The sequence below is a fragment of the Rhinichthys klamathensis genome, unplaced genomic scaffold (assembly GCF_029890125.1).
Source record: "Rhinichthys klamathensis goyatoka isolate OS25496 unplaced genomic scaffold, OSU_Roscu_1.1 h1tg000157l_1, whole genome shotgun sequence".
NCBI classification, from domain to species: Eukaryota; Metazoa; Chordata; class Actinopteri; order Cypriniformes; family Leuciscidae; genus Rhinichthys; species Rhinichthys klamathensis.
Genome location: NW_026606692.1, coordinates 568,325 through 588,108, shown reverse-complemented (window position 1 = coordinate 588,108; position 19,784 = coordinate 568,325). Strand labels below are relative to the sequence as shown.

Sequence of the window (19,784 nt, the reverse complement as noted above, 5' to 3'; positions counted from 1 at the left end):
CCCAACAATAGCCTACTTTACGTTTTTTCATCTACGTCAATGCAATGCACCATTCCTGTTGAAATCGATGTATTTACAGCATTGCTTAAAGTTGCGTTTCTCAACTTTTGTTTGCACGCTGCAACATCACTTTAGCAAACTCTTGCGTCTTTGCATCGCACCGTTCCCATGTAAATCAACAGATCGGCAGCGTTCTCGAGTGTGTAGACGGCCTTGACGTGTGCATGAGAACGGATGCACCAGTTTTCGATGATCTCCATGTGGATCCTGATTGCGAGGGTTATTGTATATTGCAGGAGGAACAGCACGGGTCTTCTTTATCCGGCTGCGAGGCGTAGTCCATCTGCCTCACGATCTCCGAGAACAGTTCGTCCACCATGGTTTTGCTCTTGGCTGATGTCTCCATGAACGGACAGCCCCATTCCTCCGCCAGAGCCTGACCCTCGCTCGACGAAACCTCGCGCTCGTTGTCCAGGTCCACCTTGTTTCCCACGAGAATCACGGGCACTCGCTCATACCTGTGAATGCACATGACACGATAATGAGAGAACGATTCAACACCACATGGTGTGGCATTTCAGCACTAAGTGCAATAACAGTTTTCAAACAGGTTTCCCTGATAGCCCTACTGCACCTTTTGCTCTCGTCTGCCATTGGTCAGGCAAACGGATAGTCCCGCCCCCAAACTCATGTCATTGGTTGGAACAGTGTTGGAACTCATTCATTCTAATGACTGACTTATTGTAAACATTAAACTGGAATATGAATTTTTTCCCCACTATTTTTCCATCGATCAATGTTTACTTTAACTTTAACCAAACTTCTCCAAAATGGGGTCAAATAATCTTCAGACCAAGTGCGACAACTACTGGTCAAAAGTTATAGTTATAACATTGAATTACTCATAATAATTGAACTAGAAATACAATGACCAAACAAATCTTCCCAACCTGTGCATGCAATTAATGTAGGCCTACTTGTAAACATAATTAATGCTTGCAGCTAAATATATTTTTTTAAATAAATATTTACTCAGGGACTATGGTTGCTCTTAAACTGAGCTTTAAGCTAAAGCAGTTACAGTATATATATTGTGAATCGTCCCTAAACACATACATAACACTTTCCAACAATGTTTTTATAAAAAAAAAAAAAAAAAAAATTCAACCACAATAATCATCATTGGTAAAATGCACCAATATCGAATGAATAATTTGCTCCAGGTGAACCTGTTCAATGTGTTTTCTTTCCCAAGATTGATGTGAGTTAATACGAGAGCGCTTCACTCCAGTTATTGAGCCATCCGATACCTGAGGTCAAAATCATTAAAGATGATGCTAATGTATTTATCTTCTTTGCAATGGCACACTAGCCGTGTGTGAGTGTGTGTGTGTGTGTGTGTGTGTCGCTGATCCTGGACTGACGCTGTGAATCATCCCCTCCACAGACTCTGAGTCAGAGCTATTGATCTGTCAGACCCTGCAGCTGAAAAACGAGTGTCTTTAGAGAAGTGTGTGTCCAGGGGTGTGTTGGGCTCCTCAGACCAGCTGAGTCATGAAACACATTCCCAGTGTTTAACACAGAGAGCGGAGGAGTGTGTGCTTCAGATCAGCTCCAGATAAAGGAAGAGTGATGATGAGTGAAGATCTCAGAACATCACTGCTCTTTCTCATCGTTTAGGAATCAGGACTCTTACATGGATAGTTTGATCTTCGAACCAAGTATCAAAAAAATAAGTATATTTATCAAGTATTAAGTTTTAAGACAGAAGACGAAATATTGGCCGTACTGCCGCTCAAAAAGTTGGGCTCAGTATTAAAATGATCACATTAAAGACATTTATAATGTTGCAAAAGATTCTATTTCAAATAAACTTTCTATTCATCAAAGAATCCTGAAAAAAGTAAATGTATCACAGTTTCTATTAAAACATGAAGCAGCACAACTGTTTTCAACATTATAATAATCAGAAATGCAGCAAATCAGCATATTAGAATGATTTCTGAAGGATCATGATGCTGAAAATTCAGCTTTTATACAGGAATTAAAAAAATCAAATAGAAAGCAGTTAATCGAAATTGTAAAAATATTTCTAAATTTTTACTGTATTTCTTTTATCAAATAAACGCAGCCTTGGTGAGCAGAAGAGATTTCTTTCAAAAACATTTTAAAAACTACTGACCCCAAACTTTGAATGGTAGTGTATATATACAGTATATATGATTTGCTGTGCATTGATTGCACTATGTAAATACTCTGATTGCACTATGTTAATACTCTGATTGCACTATATGTTAATACTCTGATTGCACTATATGTTAATACTCTGATTGCACTATATGTTAATACTCTGATTGCACTATGTTAATACTCTGATTGCACTATGTTAATACTCTGATTGCATTGTTAATACTCTGATTGCACTATGTTAATACTTTGATTGCACTATGTTAATACTCTGATTGCACTATGTTAATACTCTGATTGCACTATGTTAATACTCTGATTGCACTATGTTAATACTTTGATTGCACTATGTTAATACTCTGATTGCACTATGTTAATACTTTGATTGCACTATGTTAATACTCTGATTGCACTATGTTAATACTTTGATTGCACTATGTTAATACTCTGATTGCACTATGTTAATACTCTGATTGCACTATGTTAATACTCTGATTGCACTATGTTAATACTCTGATTGCACTATGTAAATACTCTGATTGCACTATGTTAATACTCTGATTGCACTATGTTAATACTCTGATTGCACTATGTTAATACTCTGATTGCACTATGTTAATACTCTGATTGCACTGTTAATACTCTGATTGCATTGTTAATACTCTGATTGCACTATGTTAATACTTTGATTGCACTATGTTAATACTCTGATTGCACTATGTTAATACTCTGATTGCACTATGTTAATACTCTGATTGCACTATGTTAATACTCTGATTGCACTATGTTAATACTCTGATTGCACTATGTTAATACTCTGATTGCACTATGTTAACACTCTGATTGCACTATGTAAATACTCTGATTGCACTATGTTAATACTCTGATTGCACTATGTTAATACTCTGATTGCACTATGTTAATACTCTGATTGCACTATGTTAATACTCTGATTGCACTGTTAATACTCTGATTGCATTGTTAATACTCTGATTGCACTATGTTAATACTCTGATTGCACTATGTTAATACTCTGATTGCACTGTTAATACTCTGATTGCATTGTTAATACTCTGATTGCACTATGTTAATACTCTGATTGCACTATGTTAATACTCTGATTGCACTATGTTAATACTCTGATTGCACTATGTAAATACTCTGATTGCACTATGTTAATACTCTGATTGCACTATGTTAATACTCTGATTGCACTATGTTAATACTCTGATTGCACTATGTTAATACTCTGATTGCACTGTTAATACTCTGATTGCATTGTTAATACTCTGATTGCACTATGTTAATACTTTGATTGCACTATGTTAATACTCTGATTGCACTATGTTAATACTCTGATTGCACTATGTTAATACTCTGATTGCACTATGTTAATACTCTGATTGCACTATGTTAATACTCTGATTGCACTATGTTAATACTTTGATTTCACTATGTTAATACTCTGATTGCACTATGTTAATACTCTGATTGCACTATGTTAATACTCTGATTGCACTATGTTAATACTCTGATTGCACTATGTTAATACTCTGATTGCACTATGTTAATACTCTGATTGCACTATGTTAATACTTTGATTGCACTATGTTAATACTCTGATTGCACTATGTTAATACTTTGATTGCACTATGTTAATACTCTGATTGCACTACGTAAATACTTTGATTGCACTATGTAAATACTCTGATTGCACTATGTTAATACTCTGATTGCACTATGTTAATACTCTGATTGCACTATGTTAATACTTTGATTGCACTATGTAAATACTCTGATTGCACTATGTTAATACTTTGATTGCACTATGTAAATACTCTGATTGTAATCAAAGTATTAACTTTGACTATGTAAATACTCTGTTAATACTATGTTAATACTCTGATTGCACTATATGTTAATACTCTGATTGCACTATGTTAATACTCTGATTGCACTATATGTTAATACTCTGATTGCACTATGTAAATACTCTGATTGCACTATGTTAATACTCTGATTGCACTATGTTAATACTCTGATTGCACTATGTTAATACTTTGATTGCACTATGTTAATACTCTGATAGCACTATGTTTATACTTTGATTGCACTATGGTAATACTTTGATTGCACTATGGTAATACTTTGATTGCACTATGTTAATACTTTGATTGCACTATGTTAATACTTTGATTGCACTATGTTAATACTCTGATTGCACTATGTTAATACTCTGATTGCACTATGTTAATACTTTGATTGCACTATGTTAATACTCTGATTGCACTATGTTAATACTCTGATTGCACTATGTTAATACTCTGATTGCACTATGTTAATACTCTGATTGCACTATGTAAATACTCTGATTGCACTATGTTAATACTCTGATTGCACTATGTTAATACTTTGATTGCACTATGTTAATACTCTGATTGCACTATGTTAATACTTTGATTGCATTTGCACTATGTTAATACTTTGATTGCACTATGTTAATACTCTGATTGCACTATGTTAATATTTTGATTGCACTATGTTAATACTCTGATTGCACTATGTAAATACTCTGATTGCACTATGTTAAAACTCTGATTGCACTCTGATTGCACTATGTTAATACTCTGATTGCACTATGTTAATACTCTGATTGCACTATGTTAATACTTTGATTGCACTATGTTAATACTCTTTGATTGCACTATGTTAACACTGATTGCACTATGTTAATACTCTGATTGCACTATGTTAATACTCTGATTGCACTATGTTAATACTCTGATTGCACTATGTTAATACTTTGATTGCACTATGTTAATACTCTGATTGCACTATGTTAATACTCTGTTTGCACTATGTTAATACTTTGATTGCACTATGTTAATACTCTGATTGCACTATGTTAATACTCTGATTGCACTATGTTAATACTCTGATTGCACTATGTTAATACTCTGATTGCACTATGTAAATACTCTGATTGCACTATGTTAATACTCTGATTGCACTATGTTAATACTTTGATTGCACTATGTTAATACTCTGATTGCACTATGTTAATACTTTGATTGCATTTGCACTATGTTAATACTTTGATTGCACTATGTTAATACTCTGATTGCACTATGTTAATATTTTGATTGCACTATGTTAATACTCTGATTGCACTATGTAAATACTCTGATTGCACTATGTTAAAACTCTGATTGCACTCTGATTGCACTATGTTAATACTCTGATTGCACTATGTTAATACTCTGATTGCACTATGTTAATACTTTGATTGCACTATGTTAATACTCTTTGATTGCACTATGTTAACACTCTGATTGCACTATGTTAATACTCTGATTGCACTATGTTAATACTCTGATTGCACTATGTTAATACTCTGATTGCACTATGTTAATACTCTGATTGCACTATGTTAATACTCTGATTGCACTATGTTAATACTCTGATTGCACTATGTTAATACTCTGATTGCACTATGTTAATACTTTGATTGCACTATGTTAATACTCTGATTGCACTATGTTAATACTTTGATTGCACTATGTTAATACTTTGATTGCACTATGTTAATACTTTGATTGCACTATGTTAATACTTTGATTGCACTATGTTAATACTCTGATTGCACTATGTTAATACTTTGATTGCATTTGCACTATGTTAATACTTTGATTGCACTATGTTAATACTCTGATTGCACTATGTTAATATTTTGATTGCACTATGTTAATACTTTGATTGCACTATGTTAATACTCTGATTGCATTATGTTAAAACTCTGATTGCACTCTGATTGCACTATGTTAATACTCTGATTGCACTATGTTAATATTTTGATTGCACTATGTTAATACTTTGATTGCACTATGTTAATACTCTGATTGCATTATGTTAAAACTCTGATTGCACTCTGATTGCACTATGTTAATACTCTGATTGCACTATGTTAATACTCTGATTGCACTATGTTAATACTTTGATTGCACTATGTTAATACTCTGATTGCACTATGTTAATATTTTGATTGCACTATGTTAATACTCTGATTGCACTATGTAAATACTCTGATTGCATTATGTTAAAACTCTGATTGCACTCTGATTGCACTATGTTAATACTCTGATTGCACTATGTTAATACTCTGATTGCACTATGTTAATACTTTGATTGCACTATGTTAATACTCTTTGATTGCACTATGTTAATACTCTGATTGCACTATGTTAAAACTCTGATTGCACTCTGATTGCACTGTTAATACTCTGATTGCACTATGTTAATACTCTGATTGCACTATGTTAATACTTTGATTGCACTATGTTAATACTCTGATTGCACTATGTTAATATTTTGATTGCACTATGTTAATACTCTGATTGCACTATGTAAATACTCTGATTGCATTATGTTAAAACTCTGATTGCACTCTGATTGCACTATGTTAATACTCTGATTGCACTATGTTAATACTCTGATTGCACTATGTTAATACTCTGATTGCATTATGTTAAAACTCTGATTGCACTCTGATTGCACTATGTTAATACTCTGATTGCACTATGTTAATACTCTGATTGCACTATGTTAATACTTTGATTGCACTATGTTAATACTCTTTGATTGCACTATGTTAATACTCTGATTGCACTATGTTAATACTCTGATTGCACTATGTTAATACTCTGATTGCACTATGTTAATACTCTGATTGCACTATGTTAATACTCTGATTGCACTATGTTAATACTCTGATTGCACTATGTAAATACTCTGATTGCACTATGTTAATACTCTGATTGCACTATGTTAATACTCTGATTGCACTATGTTAATACTCTGATTGCACTATATGTTAATACTTTGATTGCACAATGTTAATACTTTGATTGCACTATGTAAATACTGCGATCCTGTTGATAGTAAATGTCTGCAGTGATGTTTAACCGGAGCAGGATGACACCGGGGCTTCAGGAGCTCGCTGGTGTTTGATTGACACCGCTCAGCATTATTTATGAAGCACCAGACAATCACGTCTCGTTCTGCACTGGCATTGAGCATCATTCACATCATGTTATTCCATCTAACGTTTCCCTAGCCTCAGCTAATGTTCCTCGACACACTATAGCGGGACTGTGCAGCGAGTGTGAATGCTGAGTGGGAGGTAAGAGGCGCAGATGAAATGTCATCTATTGGTGGCGAGCAGAAAAACACTATATATAGCCTGACTGACACGAGGGACGTCTGAAGTCTGAAGTCTGAGTTAGACGCATGTTTGAGCCGGTCTGGGAGAGTTTGTGTCATATTCATGAACATATGCTGCTTCAGCTCGTGTGTGTGATGAGCTCGCATGATGAGCACGATGTGGGAAACCCAGACTTTTAAGTTGAAAGCTTGTCAATGAACCAATTATGATGGAAATTAATTATGTTGAATGCTGTACATTCAGTTTGTACACATTTTAGGCACTGCTGATGAAGAATAGCAATGAAGCTGGCTGAGAAAAATACTGCAGATTCAGCCAGTTTATGAAGAGACATGTTTTAATTAAACAAATTTCCCATCAGTCTCAGCGGCAGCACGACTCACTAAAGGACAACATACAAATATAGAATTGATCACATAAGCGGTCTAGGAAAGATTCCTGCATTATTTTAATTATAATTATTACAGCTATTAAAAAACAAATCCAAAATAAAAGTTTTTTTTACATAATATATGTGGGTGCACTGTGTATAATTATTTTATATATATAAATACACACACATGCTTGTATATATTTAAGAAATATTTTGATGTATATACTGTATATAGATTTATATATAATTTATATTATATATAAATATAAATATTTTATATATAAATAATATTTTTTTCTTAAATATACATGCATGTGTGTGTATTTATATATATATACAAAATTATTATACACAGTGCACCCACATATATTATGTAAAAAAGCTTTTATTTTGGATGGGATTAATCGTGATTAATCATTTGACAGCCCTAATATATAAGAATTATTATTACAATTATTATACATACATAATATAATACATACATAATATTATAATTTTAATTATTTATTTGAAATGATTTTCAAATATATAATATTCCATTAAAAATACAAATTAAATTGTAATTATACAAATTAAATTTTTAACATGTATTTAAAATATTTAATTAAATTATTTAAGAATATTATATAAATAAGTTTGAAAATTATTTTATGATATATATATTAGTGCTGTCAAATCGATTAATCGCGATTAATCACATCTAACAAAAGTTTGTGTATATATACACTCACCTAAAGGATTATTAAGAAAACCATACTACTAAAGCCCCGTTCACACTACACGTGACTTTGTCGCTGCAAGTCGCCAGGCGCTGGCGATGAGGTCGCTAGTGGGCGTTCCCACTACTGGTTGACTAGTATGACATCTAAAAGACAGCGAATCAGCTTTCTTGTCATCCATCACTGCAGGCCCAGGGGCTGAGGAGAAGGATCACGTGCGCTCCACTCCTATTGGTTGTCGCTCGCGAAAATCGCTCTTCACTTGCATAAAGTTAAAAATTTCTCAACTTTGTCGCGTTGCTAGACACGCCCCATCTAGTCGCCAACGGTCGCTGTCGCGCGTGTCGGCGGAAGTCGCCCGCTCACCATTGAAATGAATGGTATCGTGTCGCTTGGTCGCGTGTAGTGTGAACGGGGCTTAATACTGTTTGACCCCCTTTCGCCTTCAGAACTGCCTTAATTATAGGTGGCATTGATTCAACAAGGTGCTGAAAGCATTCTTTAGAAATGTTGGCCCATATTGATAGGATAGCATCTTGCAGTTGATGGAGATTTGTGGGATGCACATCCAGGGCACGAAGCTCCCGTTCCACCACATCCCAAAGATGCTCTATTGGGTTGAGATCTGGTGACTGTGGGGGCCATTTTAGTACAGTGAACTCATTGTCATGTTCAAGAAACCAATTTGAAATGATTCGAGCTTTGTGACATGGTGCATTGTCCTGCTGGAAGTAGCCATCAGAGAATGGGTACATGGTGGCCATAAAGGGATGGACATGGTCAGAAACAATGCTCAGGTAGGCCGTGGCATTTAAACGATGCCCAATTGGCACTAAGAGGCCTAAAGTGTGCCAAGAAAACATCTCCCACACCATTACACCACCACCACCAGCCTGCACAGTGGTAACAAGGCATGATGGATCCATGTTCTCATTCTGTTTACGCCAAATTCTGACTCTACCATCTGAATGTCTCAACAGAAATCGAGACTCATCAGACCAGGCAACATTTTTCCAGTCTTCAACTGTCCAATTTTGGTGAGCTCTTGCAAATTGTAGCCTCTTTTTCCTATTTGTAGTGGAGATGAGTGGTACCCGGTGGGGTCTTCTGCTGTTGTAGCCCATCCGCCTCAAGGTTGTGCGTGTTGTTGCTTCACAAATGCTTTGCTGCATACCTCGGTTGTAACGAGTGGTTATTTCAGTCAAAGTTGCTCTTCTATCAGCTTGAATCAGTCGCCCATTCTCCTCTGACCTCTGGCATCAACAAGGCATTTTCGCCCACAGGACTGCCGCATACTGGATGTTTTTCCCTTTTCACACCATTCTTTGTAAACCCTAGAAATGGTTGTGCGTGAAAATCCCAGTAACTGAGCAGATTGTGAAATACTCAGACCGGCCCGTCTGGCACCAACAACCATGCCACGCTCAAAATTGCTTAAATCACCTTTCTTTCCCATTCTGACATTCAGTTTGGAGTTCAGGAGATTGTCTTGACCAGGACCACACCCCTAAATGCATTGAAGCAACTGCCACGTGATTGGTTGATTAGATAATTGCATTAATGAGAAATTGAACAGGTGTTCCTAATAATCCTTTAGGTGAGTGTATGTGTGTGTGTGACTATGTGTGTCTGTAAATACACACACACACACACACACACATTATATATATATACACACACACACACACACACATATATATAAACACAAACTTTTATGTTAGATGCGACTAATCGCAATTAATCGATTTGACAGGCCTAATAAATATAATATTTTAATTTTATGATTTATAAGTAAATAAATATATATTAGCACAAGCAAACTGTTGTTGTTGTTGTGATTTACCACAAACTAGTTCTCCTTCAGTTTCCTAATGCTGCTCGGCGACATTTTCCACAATGTCATGCCATGCATTATCATCTTAATGTCTAAGCGATTAAAATAATTTAATACAGTGACAAGATAACGAACACAGCAGCACTAGTTAAGTGAATGTAATTACCCTGAAGTTTAACGAAGCACGAGCCTTTCATGACCCAAACATCTATTAGAGGATCATTGAAGCATGAGCATCAACTCTTAAAGACTGACCGCAGAGATGATGATGAATCCATGAGCTGCGCATGCAGATGACAAGGTGCATTTACCAGTATAGTATCTGACAGCAGCTCAATAGCTAATTATGCTTTCATGCTACTGCGCGCATGCATTGCTTATTGCCTGAAACCACGCGTCACAGCACACGCATTAGCCTGAACCACACAGGAGTAATTTACAATCAAATAATGCAATGCATCAAATACATTTAATCATGCACTTTAATGATGGAAACGGTTAAAGTTTATTGGTGTTGTTTTAACATGATTCGCTACAGGAATTAAGCAAGTCAAGTAAAAAAAAATAAAAGTGCTCAATGCAATTTCTAGAGAGGAACTGTTTCGAGTGTGAAATGATTGTGATGAAGCACTGAGGGATTTAAAACACATGATTTCAGTGTCCGTCTGTCAGAAAGTGACGGCTGCATTGCTCCATCCAACGCATTGAAGTCCTCGCCGGCGCAGTTGCCCAGTAACGGTTCGACCCCCGGCGCTTAGAAACACAAAAACAGATGTGATGTCTCCAGAGACCCTGCTGGAAGCAATGCATGCTGGGATGCTTTTGGCCAGAAATGCTGGTCAGGCCACACGCTGATTCAGAGCGAAACAAAGGAACCTAGTTGTTAATGAAAACAAAAAGGGGAACGTTTTTTTTTCCCCCAAAGATCCAAAAATAAAAATGTCTGTCAGAAATTAAAGGCTGAATAAAGTCCAAACTGACTGAACGAGACACAATGTTCAGAAACTAAACTGCTAGAAGAGCATAGAACATAAAAAAGGATAATACAACATCAAATATTAAGAATAAAGTTATGAAAATCATTGTGTTCTGTTTCTGGTGTTTCACGTGTGTTTAGTTCCGTTTCCTGTGTTTCACGTGTTTAGTTCCGTTTCCTGTGTTTCACGTGTGTTTAGTTCCGTTTCCTGTTTCACGTGTGTTTAGTTCCGTTTCCTGTGTTTCACGTGTGTTTAGTTCCGTTTCCTGTGTTTCACGTGTGTTTAGTTCCGTTTCCTGTGTTTCACGTGTGTTTAGTTCCGTTTCCTGTGTTTCAAGTGTGTTTAGTTCCGTTTCCTGTGTTTCACGTGTGTTTAGTTCCGTTTCCTGTGTTTCACGTGCGTTTAGTTCCGTTTCCTGTGTTTCACGTGCGTTTAGTTCCGTTTCCTGTGTTTCCCGTGTGTTTAGTTCCGTTTCCTGTTTCACGTGTGTTTAGTTCCGTTTCCTGTGTTTCACGTGTGTTTAGTTCCGTTTCCTGTGTTTCACGTGTGTTTAGTTCCGTTTCCTGTGTTTCACGTGTGTTTAGTTCCGTTTCCTGTGTCACGTGTGTTTAGTTCCGTTTCCTGTTTCACGTGTGTTTAGTTCCGTTTCCTGTGTCACGTGTGTTTAGTTCCGTTTCCTGTGTTTCACGTGTGTTTAGTTCCGTTTCCTGTGTTTCACGTGTGTTTAGTTCTGTTTTACTGTGTTTCACGTGTGTTTAGTTCCGTTTCCTGTGTTTCACGTGTGTTTAGTTCCGTTTCCTGTGTTTCACGTGTGTTTAGTTCCGTTTCCTGTTTCACGTGTGTTTAGTTCCGTTTCCTGTGTCACGTGTGTTTAGTTCCGTTTCCTGTGTTTCACGTGTGTTTAGTTCCGTTTCCTGTTTCACGTGTGTTTAGTTCCGTTTCCTGTGTGTCACGTGCGTTTAGTTCTGTTTTACTGTGTTTCACGTGTGTTTAGTTCCGTTTCCTGTGTTTCACGTGTGTTTAGTTCCGTTTCCTGTGTGTCACGTGCGTTTAGTTCTGTTTTACTGTGTTTCACGTGTGTTTAGTTCCGTTTCCTGTGTTTCACGTGTGTTTAGTTCCGTTTCCTGTGTTTCACGTGCGTTTAGTTCCGTTTCCTGTGTTTCACGTGTGTTTAGTTCCGTTTCCTGTGTGTCACGTGCGTTTAGTTCCGTTTCCTGTGTTTCACGTGTGTTTAGTTCCGTTTCCTGTGTTTCACGTGTGTTTAGTTCCGTTTCCTGTTTCACGTGTGTTTAGTTCCGTTTCCTGTGTCACGTGTGTTTAGTTCCGTTTCCTGTGTTTCACGTGTGTTTAGTTCCGTTTCCTGTTTCACGTGTGTTTAGTTCCGTTTCCTGTGTGTCACGTGCGTTTAGTTCTGTTTTACTGTGTTTCACGTGTGTTTAGTTCCGTTTCCTGTGTTTCACGTGTGTTTAGTTCCGTTTCCTGTGTTTCACGTGCGTTTAGTTCCGTTTCCTGTGTTTCACGTGTGTTTAGTTCCGTTTCCTGTGTTTCACGTGTGTTTAGTTCCGTTTCCTGTGTTTCACGTGTGTTTAGTTCCGTTTCCTGTTTCACGTGTGTTTAGTTCCGTTTCCTGTGTTTCACGTGCGTTTAGTTCCGTTTCCTGTGTTTCACGTGCGTTTAGTTCCGTTTCCTGTGTTTCACGTGTGTTTAGTTCCGTTTCCTGTGTTTCACGTGCGTTTAGTTCCGTTTCCTGTGTTTCACGTGTGTTTAGTTCCGTTTCCTGTTTCACGTGTGTTTAGTTCCGTTTCCTGTGTTTCACGTGTGTTTAGTTCCGTTTCCTGTGTTTCACGTGTGTTTAGTTCCGTTTCCTGTGTTTCACGTGTGTTTAGTTCTGTTTTACTGTGTTTCACGTGTGTTTAGTTCCGTTTCCTGTGTTTCACGTGTGTTTAGTTCCGTTTCCTGTGTTTCACGTGTGTTTAGTTCCGTTTCCTGTGTTTCACGTGTGTTTAGTTCTGTTTTACTGTGTTTCACGTGTGTTTAGTTCCGTTTCCTGTGTTTCACGTGCGTTTAGTTCCGTTTCCTGTGTTTCAGTTAGATAGCTGTGGATTGTTTCTTTGATTGGTTTGTTTGGTCTATTTAAGCCTGTTCTTTGTCAGCTCAGTTCTGAGGGTTTTGAGTTTTGGTTAATAAAGATTTATACTGCTGCAAAAAGATCCGCTTCTTGTTTGAGCATGAAAAAGCTCTAGAGTTATACTCTAATCAGTGTCACTGTTTCTGAACTCCCTGAAACGCCTCTATTGTAGTCTTGAGTTTTATCCGAGAATGAACATGTCACAATATTCCTTATTTAAATAATAAATGCGCAGAATAAAGTTGCGGGGCCTGGTTGAGTTAGTTAGTAGTGTGTTGAAACTGGTGGTTATGGAAAGGGGCGGGACATTTCCCAAACATGCTCGAAGCACTTGACCAATCACAACACACTGCTCCAGCCGACCAATCAGAGCACAGTCTGCTTTTCAGAAGGAGGGGCTTCATAGAGACAGGAAGTAAACAGAGCGTTACTGACAGACTGGGAAGAGAGGAGCCGCAACAATGGAGAATATGAGGAAAATAATCAACATTCAAGCAGGAAAACCTGTTCTAGTGGAGCCTGAAAACACATCAAGACTTTGATAAAGGGTATAATAGGTCGTATTTAAATACTATAAAGTGCCTGAACTGATGTGAAAATACAAGCGCTACATCAAGTAAAAGGTCACAGTGCAAGTAAAAGGTAGAAAACAGCCAAACCAATTTTAAAGTCGTACAACATACATAATCACCCTCGGTGTAGAGAAATAGAGGAAATCTTCTCTTCAGAGTGAAACACAAATGAAGACAGATGAGTTCATGTTAATACGCCGCAGCTTTGCTCGCGGTCACAGCGGTGCAGTGGAGCGAACAGTGAATTGGAGCAGGTTAAAAAGCAATCATGGTCTTCAGCGGCCTTCCCGTTCCCTACACACTCTCTCCAGGACACGCTTTTCCATGTGTTTCAGAGCTAGGAGAATAGCAAAAACACTTCCACAAAACTGATTTCAGATGAGTGTGAAATGTCAATATCTATGGGCTCAAACAGCAGGTTTCCCTCGGGAACACAATCTCATCTTCCAAGAAGGAAGGTCTCGTGGGACAGTTACACCATCATCCAATCCAGGAACGCAACATTTACTTTACAAAGCTGGCATTAGACACGCTGTATATGTGTTGCATTAAAAAAGCCAGATATAAACAGAAGTTGTAATGACTACAGGAAATCATAAACCAATCCACAGGTAAAGTAAAGAACAGTAAATACATGCATAATGTTACAAAAGATTCAATTTCAAATAAATGCGGTTCATTTGAACTTTCTATTCATCAAATAATCTTGAATAATAAAATAAATATATCACAGTTTCCCCAAAATTATGAAGTTTTCAACATTGATAATAATCAGTAATGTTTCTTGATCATCAAATCATCATATTAGAATGATTTCTGAAGGATCATGTGACACTGAAGACTGCTGAAAATTCAGCTTTGATCACAGGATATAAATTACATTTTACTATATATTCACATAGAAAACAGTTATTTTAAATTGTAATAATATTTCACTATTTTTACTGTATTTTTTATTTTAAAAATGCAGTCTTGGTGAGCAGAATACGTCTTTAAAAGCACACATAATTAATATAATAAATGTTATTTAAGTTCTGTCTGCAGGGAGTCTGAATGTCATTAACACATTTCCTTCAAATTAATTCAATAATGCTTTTAGATACCCATTAGCACAACACGTTTTACAACATGTAAATGCTTTCACAGAATTGCGCACATTTAGTATGGCAGATTGTGTGAAACAGCGCACAGAGTGTGTGTGGGCCGTGTGTTTAAACACCTGCTGTAGCTAAATTGAATACATGGATGTGTTTTTTAATCTAAATTCATTGAAGAGTGTTTCACATTAGATAGAAAGCAGATGACCGACGGGTCCGCCCACATTTCCTCTTCCCAGGGTCTCGCTGCCAAAAGTGCAGCAAGTCTTTGGGTTTCTGCGCGCTAATGCAGTCGTGATGTTTCTTTGGCTTCCACCAGCACACAATCTCATTTATATAGTGGTGAGTGTGCAAATCTCACCAGCGTTACTGTAGTTATCATCAGCCGTCTCAGCATGTGTCTGCAGATTAACAACCTGTGCCAGAGCTTCAGATATCTTTCTGCAGGTTCTGGCATAAAACGGTGCCAATTCAATTCATAATGCGAGAGATAAAGCTGCAAAAAAATATAATGTGCTTAATGGCGGGAATCTCAACCCTCCTTCAGACCCGATTTATGTATTTATTTAATGCATTTTCACTTAAAGTGATTTCACACTTTTTGAGTTGCGCAAGTGTCATATCTCATATATCGCTCAGCACTAAAATCAGAATTTGTTCATTTATTTAACAATGCATTTCTATGTTTATTCAGCAAGTAAGATGCATAAATGCACAGTTGCTATAATTGCTAAATCCCAACATGCACAAAAAGAACTAAATATGGGCTATACTTCATCCTTTATAAACTATTCAGCACCAAATCAGTCCAAGCACAAGTTACAAAAGACTTTCAGGATGTTCTGCATCAAAGATGTCAAGTTGCTGCATGCAAATATGGCAAAATCGTGCATGCATGCATGCAAAAAAAAAACTCTTTATATATGATATTTTCAGGGAATTGTGCATTGATGTCATGACTTGATTACTGTGGTAAAGTGTCCGATTACTGACCGCTACTAAACCTCTCTCTATTGTTCATAATGACACCATAAGGCAATATTTAAAGGAGCTTTTAATATTCAAATGCAAGTTACTGTATGTGTCACGATCAACCACACACATCTGAATACACAGAAAATGCCAGAAGACAATATGGGAAAAGTGCATAAATAAGAGCTTTTTAAAAGCTTTTCTCCTTCAAGGTTCTGACAGGATAATTCAGGCCTTTCAGGTTTTGCAGCTTCAGTGATTAATCTTTTGTCTCTTTGTGCTTTACCTCACGCTCGGTTTATAATTGTTTATGTAGGTCCTGTTTATGAAAGCAGTGTGTTCAAACCTCAATGTGGAAAAAACCACAAACAATACAGCATCTGTTTCTAGGCCTTAGGTTAAACTACGGAAAGATTATAACAGACGCTGACTCCCATTGGACTTATTATTAACGGCACTGTCATATTATTCCACACACACACACACACACACACACACACACACACACACACAGTTTCCATCTTCTTAACTGAGAAAACCTTGGAAAGTTCACCTCGCTCAGAGAAGACAAACTACCAGCTTTTAGGGCTTTACAGACTTACAGGGTTTTTTAATACAGTGTGTAACATGATACAGATATTCACATTCATTGATTGAGATTTGATTGCCACATTCAAATAACACTTACAAACAAAGTACTGTGACAGTACCCTGGTAAAATGATAGTATAAGATGCTAATGCCATGGTACTTTTAATATTTACCACAGTACATGTCCAAAAACATGGTAATACCATCTTTGTTGTTTTTACCTTGCATTTACAAGAACTGTGGCAGTACCGTGGTAAAATAACAGTATCACATGCTAATAATATGCATGGTGCATGTCGAAAAACATGGTAATACCATTGTCTTCTTTAAGTTTACCTATTACTGCTTTCACATCACTGAAGTACACAGTAAAATGATGGCAATGCCATGTTTTTTTTAATATAGTCTGTATTTGATGGTATTGAATGATTATCATATTAATATTAGACATAAAAATGTGCTTATAAAAAAGTACTGTGGTAATACCATGGTAAAACGAAGGTATCACAAGCTACTTCAATATCTGCATTAATGCCATTATTTTCTATGTTTATTGCTATTCACCTTGAATTTCTAAAAAAAAAACTATTGTGGCAATGTCATGGTAAAATGATAGTATTACAAGCTAATACCATGGTACTTTAATGTGTACCATGGCAAAACATGGTACTACCAACTTAAATGTCTGTAACACTGACAAAAACACGGTGGAAGTACAGTAATTTTGCTGTCATGAGGTTCTCGTGTTTCAAAGAAATATGATATGCACATCATGGACTTCAACTAGTGTTAAAATCATATTAGGTGGTAATATCAAAGAATACCATGGTATTTCCATCATTGATTATTGCAATACAATGCAAAGAGGTTCTTTAATACAGTGTGTATACAATGGTAGGCTATTGAATGATTATCATATTAATATAAGTCATAAAAATGTGTATATAAAAAGTACTGTGGCAGTACCATGGTAAAATTAAACTACTTTAAGATCTGCATGGTGGATGCCATTATTTTCTGTAGGTTTATTTCTATTCACCTTGAATTTACAACAAAATGAAAAATATTGTGGCAGTGTCATGGTAAAATGATGTTATAATTATGGTACTAGATGGTCTATATCAATGATTATTGCAATACAATGCAGTGATTTTGTCTAAAGAAGGACATCTCTTACCTCTAAAATGACAAGCTAATACCATAATGTGTGAAACATGGCAAGAACAACTTACATGTCTGTAACAAATGGTCCCTCGAATAATACCATGCATGTCCATGATTGATTGCAATACAGTGCAGTGATGTAGTCTCTTACCTCTTGACCCGGATGATCTGGTCTCTCATGGGCTTGATGTCCTGGAAGCTCTGCTGGTTGACGAGGCTGTAGACCAGGATGAAGCCCTGGCCGTTCTTGATGTACAGGTCCCGCATGGACGCGAACTGCTCGGTACCGGCCGTGTCCAGGATCTCCAGCACCGACGGCGACGAGTCCACCTCGATCTCCTTACGGTAGAAGTCTTCGATGGTCGGGTCGTACTTCTCGATGAAGGTCCCGGTCACGAACTGGACCGTGAGCGCAGATTTGCCGACCCCTCCACTGCCGAGCACCACCACCTTATACTCGCGCATTGCGCACAGAACCGAACCGAGTGACGCGCGTAAACGAACCAGCTAACAGTGTCCGAGCCGATCAGAAGCGATGGGAAACTTGCATTGAATATTGCAGAAGTCGAGCAGACCAGGAGCCATGGCTGGCGGTGTTACACTCACCATAGAGACAAATAACAGAAGCGCGCAAAGAGCCACCGCGCGGGCTTCATGGCATCCGTAACCATGTAGAAGAGCCAGAACCCGACAGTTGCGTGAAGAACCAATAACCTCTGTGCGTGCATACAAACGCTGAACACATCACGCGTCCCCTCCCTGATGCATCCCAGAATAGAAGGCGCACACTATTCTGCATCTTACAGCATCTTCAACCGCCATATACTCTCGGGTGGAGACCTTCTGGAGCCAGAACACAGTCTCGGGGCGAGGATACGAGTTTTATAGCGGGATTGATGCTGTGAGCGTTCAATGGGCGCGGAGGAGTTCGATAAGCCACGCCCACTGTTCTTAATAAGGCAATGGTTGAGTGAGGTGGGCGGGACTTCCGCTTTTAACTTCGGCGCGGTTGGTTCTAGGATCAGTTGAGCGACCAATGAGAGGCGGCGCAGGGGGAGTGTCAATAAATGATGCTGTTCCTATGGCAACAGCGCGTCGCCTGCATCAGCACCTGAAATAGAAGCAACAGGGATGCGGCCATTGTGTGTGTGTGTGTGTGTGTGTGCACTGATGGAGGCCGCGAGTCTGTCTTGAGTCTATCTCAATACTTCATTCATTACATCTGCAGGATTACTGTAGCTCATCAACATGTTCCGCTAACGACAAATGTTCATTTTAAACACCATCTATTGTTTTGGCATTTCAAACTGACCAAATGTTTTGCTTGAATAGCATGCTATCTTTATTTTAAGATAGCCTATAAATATAATACAATGGCATTCATACATATTTCAGGAAGTCTTTATGTAATACAGGCCCGTACTACAGAGGAATATGGGTTGTGCAGTTCTTACCTCTTCATAAATGATGTCAGGAATACAGCTTTCATTAGACAGGCTTGAGTTACATCAGTATAAAGCATGGATATACATCCAAACAAGTTTTGTGCAAGTAATACATTTTCCAAATAAATCACATGAAATGAAACCGCTAAAGGCACACCTTCAGAAAAATGTGCTTTTCACTTCTCCAATAGTATGATTGCAGAAAAAAATGTTAATTGAACATTGATTTTGTATGAAAATGAATCATTAAAGTGGTATATTTGGTTTAAAAATCGTATAAATGTATGAGGTGGCGACAGAGACAGTGTAAAACCAGCACAGGGAAAATACATATTTATAACAATAATAATTTTTTTTAAAATAAAGTCTAAGTTAATTCTTGTTCAAAACAATCACTTTAGCAAAGTTTGTGCTATTTTCGGTTTATTTTGAAAAATAAAAAAATTCATTATTCTTCAATAAATATACTGTCATTAAAATATTTGATAAATTGAAACAAAATTAT

At 37.2% G+C, this 19,784-nt stretch overlaps 1 protein-coding gene across 1 annotated transcript; it reads right to left on the bottom strand.

Annotated features, from left to right (window-relative positions):
• Window positions 1-235: 235 nt before the first annotated feature.
• On the bottom strand, window positions 236-18,753 carry rap2ab (RAP2A, member of RAS oncogene family b). Its single transcript, XM_056258659.1, has 2 exons — window positions 17,986-18,753; window positions 236-518 (listed from the first exon to the last, which is right to left on the bottom strand). The coding sequence occupies exons 1-2, from the start codon at window positions 18,297-18,299 to the stop codon at window positions 281-283; spliced, it is 552 nt and encodes a 183-aa protein (XP_056114634.1). The 5' UTR covers window positions 18,300-18,753; the 3' UTR covers window positions 236-280.
• Window positions 18,754-19,784: the final 1,031 nt, after the last annotated feature.